Genomic DNA, 17,889 nt, shown 5'->3' with positions numbered 1-17,889 from the left:
ATTCTTCTGAAGACTCTGGAATTCTGCTTCCATAGCCTGTTCCCACTCAGGTATACCCTAAGCCTCTGAATAGGTTTGAGGCTCAAAAACACTGTGTAAGTTAGCCATAAGAGGAAAATTTACTGTAGGCTGGTGTTTGCTCTTATTTCAAGAAGTTTTACCTTCAAGGAGCTCATTATCCCGAAGATCACCAATAGTTTTAGTCCACCATTTAGGCCGAAGAGTAGAAGAACGAATATCAGGAGTGGGTGGAGGAGGCTCAGGAACAACAGAATGAACAAGAGGAGGATTATTTTCCGGAGGAAGCTCAGGTAGTGCAGCATCAAATACTAATGCTGCATCATCCCGATTCCCTCCCATCAAGTGGACCTAACGGAAGAAGAATACTGTGAGGCTGATCCTTAGAACACTGATCAGAAGTGGGAGATTGAAAGAATCCTCTGTCTTCATCAAACACTACGTCCCGACTGAAGATAAGACGACCAATGTCTATATCTATCAGCCTTTAGGCCTTGTGGTGGTCACTGTACCCTGTCATCATGAGTTTCTAGCTTTTGGAATCCAACTCAGAGCGCTTAGCAGCTGGAATCCAAACATATCCAACCGAGCCAAACACTTTGAGGTGATCGATCTGAGGTTTACAGCCAGACCAAGCCTCTTTTGGAGTCTTCCCCTTAACAGCTTGAGTAGGTGATCGGTTAAGAAGATAGACAATAGTAAACACTGCTTCAGCCCAAAATTTGTTCGGAACACCCCTGTGTTGTAACATGGAACGAGCCATTTCAACAACCGTACAGTTGTGACGTTCGACAACACTGTTCTGTTGAGGAGTGTAGGGTGTAGTTAACTGGCGTTTAATGCCATGGGTATCATAGAAGTTGGAGAAAGCAGAAGAACAAAATCCCCCCCTGTTATCTGTCCTAAGAGTTATGATATTACAACCAGACTCTTTTTCAACTAAGGACTTAAACTTCTGAAAGATACTAAATACATCAGGTTTATATTTTAGAAAGTACACCCACATCTTTCTACTGAAATCATCTACAATAAGCAAAAAATATTTGCAACCAGTAACTGAAGATGTATTCAAGGACCAGAAATATCAGCATTAATTAACTGGAGTACCTGAGATGCGCGCCAAGATTCCCCATCCTTGAATGAAGACCGATGTTGCTTGCCAGCTTGACAGGTGCCACACACTCCCAATTGCTGAGTCTGAATATCAGGTAACCCTGACAGAAGTCCCTCCCGAGAGAGCTAAGAGAGATACTGAATGTTTAGATGCCCATATCGTTGATTCCACAGAGTGCTGATGGGAGAAACACGAGCTGCTAAAGCCACTTTTGGAGAATCACCGGTGTCAGGAAGCCTGTATAGACCATGATCCTCTAGGCCAACAACAACCGTAAGACAAGTCTCCCTGTCAATAATGGAGCACTTGTGCGCACTGAACACTACATCAAGCTGAGGAGAGTTCCTCATAATCTGGCTGACATATAGAAGATTAATTTCCATACTAGGAACATAGTACACATTCAGGAAGATGAGTGTGCGCCCACCAGAGTGGATCTGAACTGTACCTCTGCTAACCACTGTGTACTTTTCACCTCCGCCGAATACCACGAAATCACTAAAAGGTGAGAAGTTAATAAACCAGTCACGCCTGTGAGAAAAATGATGTGATGCACTAGAGTCAATGTACCAGGCAAAAGACGGGGCATGATCTGAGGACCTCTTAGCCATAAAGGCGTAAAAAACAGATTCCTTCTGCTCAAAATGTTCTGCAACATTCTCTTGCTAATAAGACCCTCCCTGCTTCTTTTGTTTAGAAGCAATCCTCTGTCGGCAATCTTTCTTCCTGTGGCCGAAGTTGTGACAATAATTACAGTGCACATTTTTCTTCTTTGCGGGCTCAGAAGGCTGAGAGGAACCTTTTTGCTGAAAGGACTGATATTTGGTAGCGAAAGAATTTTCTGAGGAGGCTGATGAAGCACTACTACCAAACTGCTGTTTCCAACGATCCTGCTGCATGAGTTTGGTGCATAACTCTTGAAAATTCAGATCAACATCAGTGGAGTTAATGTTGAGTGTTTTTGAGAAGTGTTCATAAGGTTTTGGTAGACTTTTCAGAGCGATAACTACCATATCTTCTTCCTCCATGGTCCGACCAATGGCTTCGAGCTGATGTCGAATGTCTTTAATCTTGTTAAGATGTTCCTGTAAAGACATATGTTCTTCCATCATGATGGAGAATAACTGATTCTTGAGAAAAAAAGCTCTGCTCTTGTCGGATGTCTCATGCAAATCCGTCAAATGTTGCCAGATTTCGGCAGCTGTCTTGTCGGAAGGAATCTGCGGTAACTGATCATCAGTCACAGAGAATTTGAGAAGCATAACGGCCTCTCGATTTCGATCATCAAACTTATCTTGATCAGCACCAGCTGTACTAGGTCTGAGCTCTTTTCCCAAAACAAGCTGGTCAAGACGCGTATATTCAAAAATGGTCAACGTTCTCTATTTCCAGATGTTATAATTGGTGCCATTAAAGCGCTGGCTGCGTTCCAATATCAAATTGGTTAGGAAGGCCATTTGCATGTTTCCGAAGACACTAAAAACAAGAAAGGAGTCTTGCACGGATTTTAATGCAGATGCTGGTTGATCCGGAAAAAAATTTGACCGGTGCTGGAAACAAAATTCAAATCTGTTGACTCGAAAAAAATCGAGGCACGGAAAACGATGCACCCAGAAAATTCTAACGACTACCCAGTTGAGATATCACAAAACCCACATCAAATCTGTAATCAGAAAATTTTTTCGACAAATGAAAAAAGTAAAATACCTTGGTCAAAAAACGAGCCACCAAAAAATATCTGTCAATTGACAGAGATTCTTATTGAATACGCCTTTCTCGGTCAAACAACGACATCCATGATTCACCGACCAGACCCTTTCTTTCATGGAATCCTCAACATTGTACAGTGACGAATACGTGCCAATATAGTGACCAATACAGTGACCAATATTCCAACAGATCGAAAAACTGTCCGTAATGAAAAAATACTAGGTGTGAAAAATACCGGGATCAGTATCGAGCCTTGAGGAAGAAATAATGGGGGAATTCGATCTCCTGATCTGTCGACAGCGATAGTGACTTAGATTGCAAAAATATAGTGTCACCCTAGAGAGGAGCTGTGTTAGGCACGTTGGAAGGAAACGTGCGATTCAGGCCCGGCACTGTTGCTTCTTTGTGAGATCTGAAAGTATCAAAAGAGCATTGAGCTTCGTATAAGAAATCTGCCCTTCCAGCGGCTTGCAAGAGAGATTGCCTAGGATTTCAAGATGGACTTGAGATGCCAGTGCTCAGCGGTTTCAGCGATGCAAGAAGCGGCAGAGGCATATCTTGTCAAGCTGTTCGAGGATACTCACCTGTGCGCAATTCACGCAAAACTGTTCGTGTGCACTACAAAACTGTCTGCATACACTCCAAAATTCGAACCGAATTTTTTTTTCGATGAGAGCCCTGCCACCATTGAGATATCTGAAGACGAATTGATTGTCACGCCGCGTGTCTCCGAGCTCAAAGCAAAATTGGCCCCCCCCCCGTGGAGTCCACTTGAAGCAGCAACTTTTTGAAGGCGCTAATTGGTTTTCTGTTGGAGGAGAAGTTGCAGTCACTTTGCTACAAAAGATGATGGTTTTGCTGCATATACTAGGGCCATACAATGGTTTGATGATGATGGGGATGAGATTGATCCGGCCAATCCTCTAATTGGTGTGACAAAACCTAACTGTTATACGGCGAGTTATGTTCCACAAGCAAATCCAGAATGGCCCAGCTTCCACAATTGATCGATTGCAGGTACCAGCTTCCACAGAATGGCCCAGATCCAGATCCCTGCAGCACTTATTTAAAGCCACGTAGGCTTAGAACCCTTCAGTTTACTAACAGTGACCCGAAATGAAAACTGAAGAAGAGAAAAAAATTCTCCACAGAAGAGCAATTTCGAAATGAAGCACTGAATTTTTCAAACTATGAAAAATTATTTCGAAAAAAATACCGAAGCTCTGATACCATAATCAATGAATGAATTGAATTGATTTACAATGAGCAGTAAAGCTTAATAAATAATACAACTGTATTTACAGAAACAACGAGTTTCTACTAAGAATATAGAAACAGCAAGTTTCTAACAAGTAACGGCTAATTACAATCATAGATGAGCAGTAAACACTAAAGTAGCGTTATTCTAATATTTTCCTCTCATAGCGTGAGAGGTTTTGGCCCTGGCTGATAGCCTATACACTGTGTCTCTTGTTCTTTTATTGTTCATGTGTTGCTAGTTGTCTTGATGAAAAGAACACTATAGTAACACAAGAAGAGAAGATCATAATCAAGAAGTAAAAAGGCACTCACAGGCAATTATCATAATAGAGAAATCACCTATCTATTGATGCCTTATATTTCTCAACATTAGGAAGCACTGAATCACTATTATGAAGGTTGAGGTTTTTTGTGGCCCACAGAGGCACATCAAGGAGGCATTATGGACAGATCAAGGCTACACTAAAGAAAGAACAATCCATCTGAGGCTGCTCAAGCACAGCGGCTCAATCATTGGACCTTTTAGGACTGTGGCTAACTTTCAATAGGGCCACCGAACCCTATCCAAGGATGGTTGGACAAAACGGGTTAATTCTGAACCAACCAGTGCATAGCAGCCAGCAAATCCTTAGCCATCAGTTGAGGATTCCATACATTAGTCAAGGGAGTTCTGCAACTACTCAAATACTGTGTTGTTACCACAGAAAGAAAGCTCAGCGTTCTAGTACAAAACATTAGAACAGTATAGTGCTTAGTAGATTAGTATAGTAAATGCTTGGAATTTGGACTGCATAAATAGGGCAATTGGGGATTGGATTATTAATTGTGACAGTTATGAACTGATGATGGATTATTGATTGAACATATTTTACCTTATTTCGGCAGTCCACCCTAATTGTTGTGGTCTGATTGAGAAATCATTTCTCTGTGAAAGTCTCTTATACTCATGCATACATAAAAAAATATCTATTGTTAAATTAATGTGCATTGTTGTTACATAGTTTTCTGATTGGTTTTGGAAGAAACCCATTTTCAAGATTAAGCCCCAAGGGTAAAATTACCCTAGGACATTACATTGGGAAACATGTATTGCCACGGGAAATGGGAAAGTTGTCACAAGAGATTGGTATGTTGTGAGAGCTATCATGAGTAATACTACACCAAATCCAAGTTAATCTACATACTCTATAGACACTATCCATGTGGAATGACATAGGCACACCTTCATGTGGGTTGGACTGCCCCATACACTTGTGATCACCCCTACAAATATAGTCTCCCATAAAACCATGAGTTCTTATGAGAATTTCACCAAGGTTCTCCGATGCGATTGGGGAAAAGATTGGATAGGTGAAGCTTTCAAGGGACAAGACTTACTGAAGGGACAAGACAAGATTTTCTGACGACTCTGACCAAAAAATAAAAGGATACAAACTCAAACTGACAAGACACAGATCTAGGATACCCAATATAGTGCCTCATATGGTTTTTACATGGCTTTAACTTGTGACCTTGGGCTTACAATGATGGTGAATGATGCACTAAAGAAATCTATGTATCCCCATTGATAGAGGTGTAATAGGTGGAATGGTAAGTGAGAGCTAAGTAGAGATTGATGAAGAATTATGTGTAGTTAGTTGGAGTGCTAGGGAGTATGGAGTGGTAGCTAGGATTTATACCTGATTCCTATGATAGTAGTACAAATGCAAAAAATGCACTTTTCATTTAACTATAAAAAAATATTTGATTTTCACCTAGTTAATTCTCATCACTCATAGTTTTGGTGTTGAAAGTATATATTGGTGCGAGGCTGGATATGTATGTAGTGCGCTAGTTGTACACTTGGGCCAAAGACGATTCTCGCCAACCTATTATCTAAGCAAGAATGCATCGACAGCTTTCCCAGTAGACAACAGCTTCTCTATGCTGTAGTTAATCCTCTATTATAATATTTATGTGTGGTGTAGAGTTCAGAATTGTATGATATCTTGTTTTGTTTTTCAGCTCCAAGATTGTAAATTTAATTTATGAGAGGTTTCTTAATTTCCCTCTTTAACACGATTACATTTGCTGGTTGGATTTCAGGCGATGCTTTTTGCACAGATTTCTCCTTTCATATTTTCACCTTCTTGTATGTGACATCCTAGAGATAAACATAAATACAGCATGAAAGATGTATGATACGTTAGCTCTGTGTTGCTGTAAATTATGGATTTAGTGTGTGCAAATGGATTAAATTATTATTATCCTCTTGGCCTGTTTGTCTCTTCTAATTGTGAGACACAGATATAGTGGATCTTCTTGACTGTTAGTGTTTTGAATTTTGTGTATCTTTTCGATCTTATGTTTACTCTCTGATCCTTTATACCTTTTCTTCAATTTTATGTCAGGTTATTATAATCCAGATAAATGGAGATGATGTTTCAACACAGTCAATCCACAATTTTCATGTGGGAAAAATGAGGATTAAACTCCGCAAAGGAAGAAGCACAAAGGCTAAGGAGCCTTACTCGGCATCAATGCAGGTATTTCATTCTTCTGGTTGATTTTTTCTGGAGCAATTAGCTGCTGTTCCATTCTCCATTCAGTAAGTTGTAGATATATGTATATATTTTTTAAACCAGAAGTGGAAGATTTTTATATTAAGTAAATGCTGTGGCATAGCTAGCAGCAGAAGCAATGTTATCAGAACTGGTCCGGTCATCGAACTGGTAGACCAATTGGATTGGGAACTGGAAAAAGCAGGCAAAAAAGATGGTCTGAAAAAAACACAAAAAATATTCAAATTTTAAAGATACACACACACACACATATATGCATCCAGATGAATCCAAACCCTTTATACACAAATAAGCTAAAGTTCTCATTTATATAGCATGTAAGGGTGCATATAACCAAAATAATGCTATGTTCAATGCATCTTTGAACTGAAAATACATCAACAAACAGACCTTAGATGGTCTCTAGCATCCAAAAAAAAATCATTCTAGAACAAATACCTACATATCATCAAAATCTTTGCTTATATTTCGATCTTTGTCACCAAGATCACTCTATGAGCATTAAAATTTTGTTTGAATGATGGATACATTTTTAGTAGCATTGATGAGCCCTAATATTGTAGCGAGGATGCGACAACTTCTACAGTGACCAACTTTACTTTATCAACCCAGGGTTCATACAAACTTGGAGGTGACAATGCTATATGCACAACAGATGCAACAGTCTATTCTTGTCACTTCTTAGCTGGTTTGATAGACCACTAGGGTTTTTCAAACCAGTGTTCTATTGACTAGAAGGAGGCTGATTACTGACAGTGAATGTAGAGCTACCTTTAATGCAGAATGTAAATGCTTGCCTATGCTAAGGAAATGAAAGTGCTGAATAGAAAGTGTTATGAAAATGACATGAAATCACCTAGCTAGGAATTAACGCACATTACTTGCAAAAGAGACCTAATTTAACCTTGCACTCTATCATCTAGTTATTTGGACTAAGTAGGCATGGAAATGATCTTAATACTGTTAAGACTGATGCATGCATCCATTAGCTAAATAAGTCTTTTGGTTTTTCAATTTGGAAAGGTAAATGTTAAACTAATGAAGCTGATCTTTTGCAATGGAGGAAGGTATGGGGAAACTGGTCAAAAGCATTGAGGGGTATGGAGGTCAAGTTGAAGGCCTGCCCTCGTCTCTGATCATTATTTCTGCCCAAAACAGTCTAAAACAAACTGCTACATGGTTTCTTGTAGTTGCTACATGATTTCCTGTAGTTACTACATGATGTCTTGGTTTACTACAGGAAACTTAGCTAAAAGGTATAGGAAGGTAGGGAAGGTGAAAGGAAGTGCTAGGAAGGTGTATGATGGTGGAATAAGGTATGGGGAAGGTGTACACTACCCAAGGATCAACCCAACTTTTTAGGATGGTTGAATTTGCTGAAGGTGGCTGTCAACAGTGGTTGTAGGGCTTGGCAAGAGGTGGAGAAGACTTAGATGAGGCTGGTGGAATGATTTCTCCCTGCAGATCAACAACTCCTCCAACAACACATATTTGTTTCTTCATTTATGCACAACTTTATGTAAATGTTGAAAAAGTGAGTTGAATTTAAGAAACTGATTTATTGATGGCTAGTGGATGAACTCTATGAAATGGAATGCCTTCTAATCTACACTGAACTTAAGAAACCAAAATGACAATTGCAAGTGCTTCTAAGAAATCATGAACAATGACCTATTCAACAAGAAACCCTAAGCTGTGCAATAACGAAAAGATAACTCTGTTTTTGGCACTGTGAGAGTGGGGCCCTCAAATCATGATCCCATGAGGGAGATGAGGATGAGGCCACCGTCACAAGCTTTTGTAAAGTCTTTTCATTCACTACTGTAACATTGATCTACTTATCCAACTAATGGAAGCAAAGCTAACCAATCATTCAAAGATTTGCAACATAAACAAAACATAAATAATTTCAGCAATCTATAATTCTAATCTAAGGATACATGTACAAAATGAAGAGGAACCTCTGCTGCTAGGGTTGGGCCCTAATCCAAGAGCTTCAACCCTCTAAGTCAACTAAGTGTTGGATCAAAGAAACCCTTTTCATTATCTCCAAAATGTCAAAAATAACATGAGAATAAAAGTGACAATATCTTAAGCTCGAAATTGCCTGTTGGCTACAATAAAAAGCTGAATCCTAATGAGGCCCTAGGCCTTCTTATTTATACAACTGAAGCTACTAACAACTTCTTTAAAATTAGGGAGGCTTGGCTCCCAAACTCGAGATTAACTTGTCTTCAACTATCACTGGCTTGGCTTCCAATGATCTTGGTGGGCTTGGCTTCTTGTAACTCCGAGCTGATGAGATCTGGTGGAGGAATCTTCAAGTGATTGAGGAGTTAAGGAGGGAGACCCAATTTCTTAAAACCCCTCTTGCTTGTCTAATTTGAGTTTCACACTTAAATTAGCCAAAAATTGCTCCAAATTTTGCAATTAATGCACATTAGGCAACATGACATAACATCTCACCTTTACCCTTATCACTAAGAAAAATATAGTAAAATATGTAAAGAAATGTGAGAAAAGTTGATTTTAATAAACTGGAGAGTGGCATTGAGACCCATATAATTTTCCTATTGATGAGCCTCTTCATCACCCACTATTGAAAGTGTTGCTCATCCTCTGAGCAACTTAGTCTATGTCCATGTCTTTCATAACTCTTATGGCCTCTTTGACATCCCATGCCTCTATTGATGGAGTTTCCTCTTGTGAATAAAATGCTGCGTGCTTTTCTATTTCCTCCCACTGCTTTCTTTCCTCTTCCTCCTTTCTACCTTCTAGCATACGCAATAACAGAGGTGGATTGAGTTTCAAACCAATCCAATTGATTTTGAGTCTATGTAGTGCATTCTTATACAATGGGGTCCTTTTTAGTGCATCTCTCATTCTTTTAGGGGAATGATACTCCTTGATCCTTACGCTGTATGGTAGGGTGCACCATCTCCTTTGGCATGCTTGCTAGCTTTCATCGCCAACAATCTCACGGTATTCTCAAAACGCGTGATTGGTTGCTCTTGGGTAGCTAGGTATCTTGGTGCAAGCTGAGGATCATTGGCGATGATTCTGTGGGTGCTAATAACAACCATAGAATTGATCTGTTCTGCTTTGATGTAAAGGGGCTCTTTTTCTTCTCTTTCCAACACCCTCTTCACCTCCCTAGCCTTGGCCTCGTCATGGCTTATCCATGATGCAAGGGCCATTAGTTGTAAGTCCCCCAACTTTGCATTTTGTTTCCACACAATCAAGTCTACTAAGGCCAAGTTGTGCAAGTAGAATTCAAATATCTTGGCCTTATCCTCTAGGGTGCTTTTGTCACATAGCTCTATGAACTGCCTGTAGTCTTGGAAAGACATAGTCCATCGTTGTGCTAGTGTCTTTATCTGAAATTGCAGCTATTGATCTTTGAGGTACAAGGCATATGATTTTGGTGGCATCCTGCACTGGATTGCCTCCATGGAGAGGCTTGCCATGGTGGCCAATTGGCTCTCTTTTTCCTGTAACTGCCTCCTTAGCCAAGTTTTTTTTCTCTTATCCTACTCAACTCTTTGCCCATCTCTAATAGCTTCTCTTCCATATGGCCTACATCCTCTACATTCTTTGATTTGGCAATTTGCATCCAACGATGTGTCCTTCCTCTCTCCTTCTCAAGCTCAAATAAGAGAGGGATGGAAAATTTCTGTGGTATTTTACTGTACCTACCTCAATGAATCTATAATAAGAGCTTAGATTGGGGAATTTACAGGGTAAGTTCCTCAGAAAGAATACCAAAAGGACACCGCTCACAACCAGATCTCAAATCAATACACCAGTATTTTTGACGTGGTTAAAACCCTCAGAGTGCAAGGAGGGAAACAGTCCACGGCCTGTCCCAACGTGGGTACTACAGGCAATTTATTAATCAAAGAATGAAAATTTACATAAGCTTCTCTCATGCACGGATTACCCGAACAATGACCCTCCATGCGCTTTAAATAGAACTCATGGACCAATCGGGTGTCAAGCCACGGATCAAGTGTCGATAATACCGAGGTGAGAGTGAACCGTCGGATCACTACATATCGTGACCGTCGGATTGTAAGTTACAATATGTACAACGGTAAAGAAACACACTTTACCTAACTCTATACCTAACTCTAAACTAGACCAAGTTGAACTTAACTATATCCTATGTGTCGGAATATCCTAACATCCCCCCTTAAGAACAACTTGGGATAGGATTGAAGGATTTACAAATATGACACAATAGGAGAAGGAAGGAGGCACTAGAGCCTATCCCCCCTTAGTGACAACTTCCTGAACTCCAAGCATATATCGAAGTTTAGTGAACTTCGCCTCTGTGAGAGCCTTTGTGAAGATGTCTGCAACCTGATCATCTGTTGGACAATATTGCACTTCAAGAACATGGTCATGAATGAGCTTTCTGATGAAGTGCATGTGTAGTTCGATGTGTTTGCTGCGCTGATGCTGAACTGGATCTTTGCATAGCTGAATGGCACTTTGATTATCACACCAAAGTGTGGTTGGATGCTGCTGCTCAAAGCCAAACTCTGATAGGATCTGACGAAGCCACAAGGCTTCCTTACTAGCTTCCACGGCACCACGATACTCTGCTTCTGCTGACGAAAGAGAAATGGCAGCCTGTTTCTTACAAGCCCATGTAATTGGTCCTGAACCAAGAGTGAAGACATAACCGGCAGTAGACTTCCGATCATCAGGGTCACCAGCCCAATCAGAATCAGTGAAACCAACTAACAGAGGAGCTGCTTTGGCACTGTAATGAATCCCAAACTGTACTGTACCTCGAACATAACGAAGTATTCTTTTGGCTGCTTTCCAATGACTTTCACGGGGGTTTTGCATAAAACGAGCAACAAGGCCAACAGCAAAGGAAAGATCAGGACGAGTATGGGTTAAGTACAAGAGTTTTCCTACAAGTTGACGGTATAAGGTAGCATCAACTTCAGGAGAAGTACAAGAGACTGAAAGTTTGACTCCAGACTGAAAGGGAGAAGGGGCTGGCTTACAGTCTTCCATGTGAAAATGACGAAGAATATCACAAGCATACTTGGACTGGGAAAGGGAAATACCTTCCTTGGATTGCAAGACTTGAAGACCGAGAAAATAGTGTAAGTGTCCTAAGTCTGTCATTTCAAATTTCTTTTTAAGGATAGACTTCACATGGTTTATAAGGTTGGGATCACTGCCAGTAAGGATAAGATCATCAACATAAAGAACAAGGATGATAAGAGAGTCACCCACTTTCTTGGTGTAGACAGTATTGTCAGAATGACACCTAGAAAAGCCAGATTCTAAAAGAAAGCTATCCATTTTGGCATACCAAGCCCGAGGAGCTTGCTTGAGACCATAAAGGGATTTCTTAAGTCGACACACAAGGCTGGAGTCTGTTTGTATGAAGCCAATGGGTTGTTCCATATAGATTTCTTCCTGCAAGTCCCCATGCAAGAAGGCAGATTTAACATCCATCTGATGGACTTCCCATTTTAAAGAGGCAGCAAGGGAAAGAACAAGGCGGATAGAGTTCATTTTGGCAACAGGGGCGAAGGTTTCAGTGTAGTCAATGCCTTCAACCTGTGAAAAGCCCTTAGCAACAAGACGAGCTTTATGTTTATCAATTTTGCCATCTGGTCCATACTTGGTTCTGTAAACCCATTTACATCTTACAAGTTTTCGTCCCTTTGGTAGAGGAACAAGATCCCATGTATCATTTGTCATCAATGAGTGATATTCTTCATTCATAGCTGCTTCCCAATGTGGATGGCCTGAAGCTTCTGCAAAAGTGTCAGGATCATGATTTACTGGAGCTTGAGCCAGTAAAGAAGAGGCTCTTTCAAACTGAGAACGTGTACGTCGCTGATCTGTAGGATCACCGGCAAGATCACCTGCTGCATCTCGAGTAGCACGGACCCATCTTGGAAGTTGAGGATCCTGAGAAGGTGGGGGAGGAATGTCATCCTCACTTTCATCATCTGAAGAAGAAATGTTTTCAAAAGTAGAAGAGATAGGAAGAGGTGGCACATCCGCCGGACTAGGCTCGCAGGCCGATTTATTTTCATCAAATTTTACATCTCTTCTAATGATAACATTTTTGGACTTAAATGGAATAAGTCTATAACCTTTTACATCTTCAGAATATCCAACAAAAGTGCATTTCTCACTCTTAGGTTCTAAAGCTTTATGCTTTTCATCTGGAATATGGGCCCATGCTTCACTTCCAAACACACGAAAGTGACTTACATCTGGTTTAATGGAACTCCAAGCTTCTTCTGGAGTGATATTCTCTAGAACCTTAGTAGGAGTGCGATTGATTATATAATTTGCACAATTAATTGCTTCGGCCCAAAAACTAAGACTGAGTCCTTTAGATTGCAGCATACAATTAGCCATTTCCTTTAAGGTGCGATTTTTCCTTTCAGCTACACCATTTTGTTGTGGAGTGTATGGAACAGTATGTTGCATTTGAATTCCATTTTCGGTGCAAAAGTTGATGAATGTGTTTTTAACATATTCTCCACCATTATCAGTTCTTAGCTTAAGGATTTGATGTCCAGATTGTTTTTCAACAAAGGCTTTGAAGGCCAAAAAAGTGTTAAATACTTCGCTCTTGAGTTTTAAGAAGTATACCCAAGTGCGTCTGGAGAAATCATCAATGAAAGTTAAGAAGTACTTGCAGCCACTGAATGAAGCAACAGGAAGAGGACCACATAAATCACTGTGCACAAGCTGTAAAGGGGCTGAGGCGTGCCAAGAGGCACGTTTGTCAAAACTGTCCCGATGATGTTTTCCGAGTACACATCCGGAACAAACACCATCTCTGCAAGATACCATAGGAAGACCTGTCACCATATTTTCTTTACATAGATGCTGAAGGGAGCGATAGTTTAAGTGACCAAATCGCTCATGCCAAAGTTTGCTCACTTCATCATTATGAGCAACAAATACTGAGGGAAGATTTGATGACCCAAAGGTGTGAAACTTATACAACCTTTTGGAATCATCAGCAAGACCAGTAGCTAGAATCTGTTTAGGATCTTTTAGATCCTTGATTACAACATCATGAGGTGAAAATTCAACAATTTTACCTTCACCTGAATGAGTTATCTGATAGACAGATAGAAGGTTGCAGGATAAGGTTGGAACACATAATACATCATTAAACTGACCATTGTCTAGATGAACAGTTCCAGTCCCTACAACATTAAGAGATCTATCATCACCAATATATATATTTTTGGTGTTACAATCATTTAAAGAAGAAAACATGGCTTGATTTTTGGCCATGTGACAAGAGGCTCCAGAATCAATGAGCCACTCATGAGAATGAGAAGAAGAAGAAGATACATTTAATGCATAACCAGACTGAGATGATTGATAATGACATGCAGAAAGTGCCATTCCGGAAGTTGAAGTTGAAGTAGGCTCCACATGGATGTTATGTTTCTTCATTGCGGCTTCCAAGGCTTCCATCTTCTTAAAGCATTTAGATTCTAAGTGGCCATCTCGATTACAAAAGTTACAATGTCTATCAGACTTCTTCCATTTGTTTTTATTGGTCTTATCATTTTGCTGAAATGATCTTTCATTTTGAGGCTGAGATGGTTTAGGACCATTCTTTTGAGGATATGACTTCTTAGGATTCTTTGAATTTGGTTGCTGCTGGGCGGCTAATGCTTTCGTGGAAGAGTTTCCAAGATTAAGAAGACCAAGGTGTAAGAGTTTTTCTTGTTCTCTTATTAAGGAATCACAAAAGGAGTCAAAGGAAGGGGCCTTGTATTCTTGTCCTTGACAAATGAAAGCTTCCCTTGTAGAATGGAAAGTGGAAACAAATACAGAGTAGGCTGGTCCCAACTTAGTAAGGATGGAATAAATAAGGTTACCATCTTCTTTCTTAACTTTAACACCTTCCAAGAGATATCTAAGGGTCTTGAATTTGGACAAGAAATCTTCAATGCAAGAAAAATTATTAGGATCCAAAGTAAGCAGCTCATTTTCAAGTTGATGGGCTCTAATTTCATTTTTAATTCCAAAAACTTTAGCAAGTTTTTCTAATGCTTCATGAGGAGTCTCAAGTTCTGCAATGTGGAATCTAAGATCAGGAGAAACAGACATCCCTATCAAACCACGTGCTTGATCTTGTCTATTTTCCCATTTTGCCGCCTTGTCTTCATCTTTTGGTTTCTTCTCTTGGTCTGTGGCTATTCTGTAGAGACCTTTACTTCTAAGTAAATCTCCCATGTAGGCTACCCATTGGAAGTAGTTAGTGCTGTCAAGAATGACTTGGCATGGACTTTCCATTTTTTGAAGAAAAACTGAAGCTGAAGATGCTGAAAGTAAGTGGTCCAATGGATAGATCTCGAAAAAATAGGCGGTTTTAAAAAAACGGCTCTGAAAAAGGCTTCCGGATGAAGAAGTTATGGCTTTTTTTAAAAAAAATTGTTGACGATGCCGGCAAAGTGCGCGAATGTGCGGGAATGAAAAAATCCGCCCCCACAAAATGGAGACTTGAACCCAAGACCTCTACTCTCTTAAAATAGCTTTGAACCAATTGATCTATACAAAAAATTTGAGAGAGAGAGAGAGAGAGAGAGAGGGGGGGGGGCCTTGATTTGCGTGCTTGCCTTGAGAAAGCTCCTTTTCCCTACAAAACACAAAACACAAAACCCAACACGAATATGCAAAGAAAAACGAACCTTGCGGCTCGAAGTTAGCTTTAGCCAAAAAACTAGAAATTAAAAAAAAAAAAAAAAAAAAAATCTCAAAGTTAGCTTTAGCCGAAAAACTAAATATTTTTCTCAATGTTTCTGATTTTCCGAGATCACACTAAGGTGCAGGGAAAAGAGCATACGCATGAGAAAAATCCTTCCTTTCTGTTTCTGATTTGCCCAGATCGCACAGAGTCGCAGGGCAAAGAGCATACGCAGAAATGAAAGGTATAGATCCGGTTAAAAAAAAAGGCTAAATAAACCGAAACCGAAATAAGCAGAGAGAAAATAACAGTAAACTGCAAAAAACACTGTATACCTCCCGATCTGAAAAATGACGCAGCTAGGGCTACCGGAAACCTTTTCGCGTGAAACGAAAGGGGTTCCTCACTGAAACAGATGCTCCGAACGCAACAGAGCAGTCCTCTCGGCCCGAAAGCAGTCAGAAACAGCAGATCTAGGAAACAACAGCCGCATGCAGTTCTACCGGCTTCAGATTTGGATCACCAACGGACGCGGCCCTCAAATAGCTCTGATACCATGTAGGAATTTACAGGGTAAGTTCCTCAGAAAGAATACCAAAAGGACACCGCTCACAACCAGATCTCAAATCAATACACCAGTATTTTTGACGTGGTTAAAACCCTCAGAGTGCAAGGAGGGAAACAGTCCACGGCCTGTCCCAACGTGGGTACTACAGGCAATTTATTAATCAAAGAATGAAAATTTACATAAGCTTCTCTCATGCACGGATTACCCGAACAATGACCCTCCATGCGCTTTAAATAGAACTCATGGACCAATCGGGTGTCAAGCCACGGATCAAGTGTCGATAATACCGAGGTGAGAGTGAACCGTCGGATCACTACATATCGTGACCGTCGGATTGTAAGTTACAATATGTACAACGGTAAAGAAACACACTTTACCTAACTCTATACCTAACTCTAAACTAGACCAAGTTGAACTTAACTATATCCTATGTGTCGGAATATCCTAACACCTGCAACTCTTGGGACTCACCCGTAGATGTCTTTGAAGAGTCTGTCCCCTCTTGTAGTTGTGTTGTTGCTTCCTTGGCTTCCCTCTGTCCTTGTTGTCTTTCCTGCTGCTTTTTCTGTGTTTCCTGTAGTGCTGATAGAGTTTCTTGTAGGACTGTTTCAGTTTCATGTAGAAGGTTTTTTCCTTTCTGAAACGGGGTCAAAAGCGCCTTGTGTTGCTTTGCTGATTTTGACCTGTTGACAAACCTCCTAACATAGGTGATGGGAGACTGTGGGGAAGCTTGTTTTGATGTGCCCTCTTCACCTTTTATTTCCAGGGAAACTAGCTTTTCTTGCCCTTTTGGTGAGTCCTCAATAATGATTGGAGTTTTGGTGGGTGTTTATGGCTTCCCTTGTTTGATCCTAGTGCTCCCCCTTGTTTTGAAATAGAGGGGAGTCTGCCTCTCTCTCTTCCCTTTTAACTTGACATGTGTGCTTAGGGCAGTCAAGGCAGCAACTGCCTCCCTCTCAGTTGGTTCAGGAGACAAACTTGGAGATTCCTCCCTTTCTTTGGTGTGTTCCTCAGGGTTTGCTTCTTCTTTCTGTTCTTTCTCTTCGCCTTTCTCCTCTTCTCCTTCTTCTTTCGCTTCTTCTTCCTATGTTTTCTCTATTTCTGCCTCCTCTTCCTCTTCTGGTTCCTCTTCTTTCTCTTCAGGTTCTGCTTCTTCCTCTGCCTCCTCTTCAACACTAGAGGTATTGTCCCTATCATATTCAAGGGCTTGTATTTCAATCACCGCCTCTCTGTCCATGTCTCTGAATGTGGAGCATTGAATGGGGATTCTTAGCTAACTCAGTGCATCCTCCAGTATGAGCTTAATAAGTCCATGGTGTGCTAATTGTTGATTCTTTCTCTCTTGGACTTTTAGGCTCATGTCTATTATTGATTGCAACAAGAAGTAGGGTATACTGAGTCTTCTGTCAATGGGTATCCCCTCCCCAAATCTCAATTCATGGAGGAGTCTAAATTGATAGCCATAGAATATATTGAACTGTTCACAAGAGATATATTTGAGAATATGATAGCTGGCCTCATTCCAAGGGTAGGGAAGGCTTTCCCTTCTTATCCCAGTTTTGTCCTCAATTGGCTCTTCATCCCTTGAGAGGAAGTTTTTCTTTGCAAAAGTGCTTGCAACCTTATCCTCCTTTCTCCATGGCATCTCTTAAGGAAGTGTAGTGATTCTGCTAATTACTTCAGGAGTAATTGTAATTGATAGTCCCCTTACCACAGTAGTAGCACTGATTCTAGCCTGAGTGTTAAGTCCCATGGCAAATTTGTGGGCTACATCATCATCATACCCTCTGAGCAGCTCAAATAATCCCAACTAGCTATGTCTTCTAAATATTTCTAGCACATGGGGATGGAGGTGGATACTAAATGTCTCTGTGGGTTGCCTTTTGTTAAACCCTCTTGTCTTGTTCTTTTTCTGGTTGGGTGACCGTAGGGAGTCTGGTAGGCTAGCCTTAGTTTT

At 40.5% G+C, this 17,889-nt stretch overlaps 1 protein-coding gene across 1 annotated transcript in view; it reads left to right on the top strand.

Moving 5' to 3' along the window:
* SCAB1 (plectin-like protein) overlaps window positions 1-17,889 on the top strand; it is a 305,903-nt gene that overhangs the window by 200,378 nt on the left and 87,636 nt on the right. The window contains exon 13 of the mRNA XM_089369662.1: window positions 6,493-6,627. Within this exon, the coding sequence (XP_089225788.1) occupies window positions 6,493-6,627 (135 nt within the window). The remainder of the gene's footprint in view (window positions 1-6,492; window positions 6,628-17,889) is intronic.

The sequence above is a fragment of the Pinus tabuliformis genome, chromosome 8, assembly GCF_031772625.1.
Source record: "Pinus tabuliformis cultivar Carrire ecotype Pingquan chromosome 8, CPIR1, whole genome shotgun sequence".
NCBI classification, from domain to species: domain Eukaryota; kingdom Viridiplantae; phylum Streptophyta; class Pinopsida; order Pinales; family Pinaceae; genus Pinus; species Pinus tabuliformis.
The sequence above is the reverse complement of the archived record's forward strand: the minus strand, read 5'-3'. Positions and strand labels throughout refer to the sequence as shown.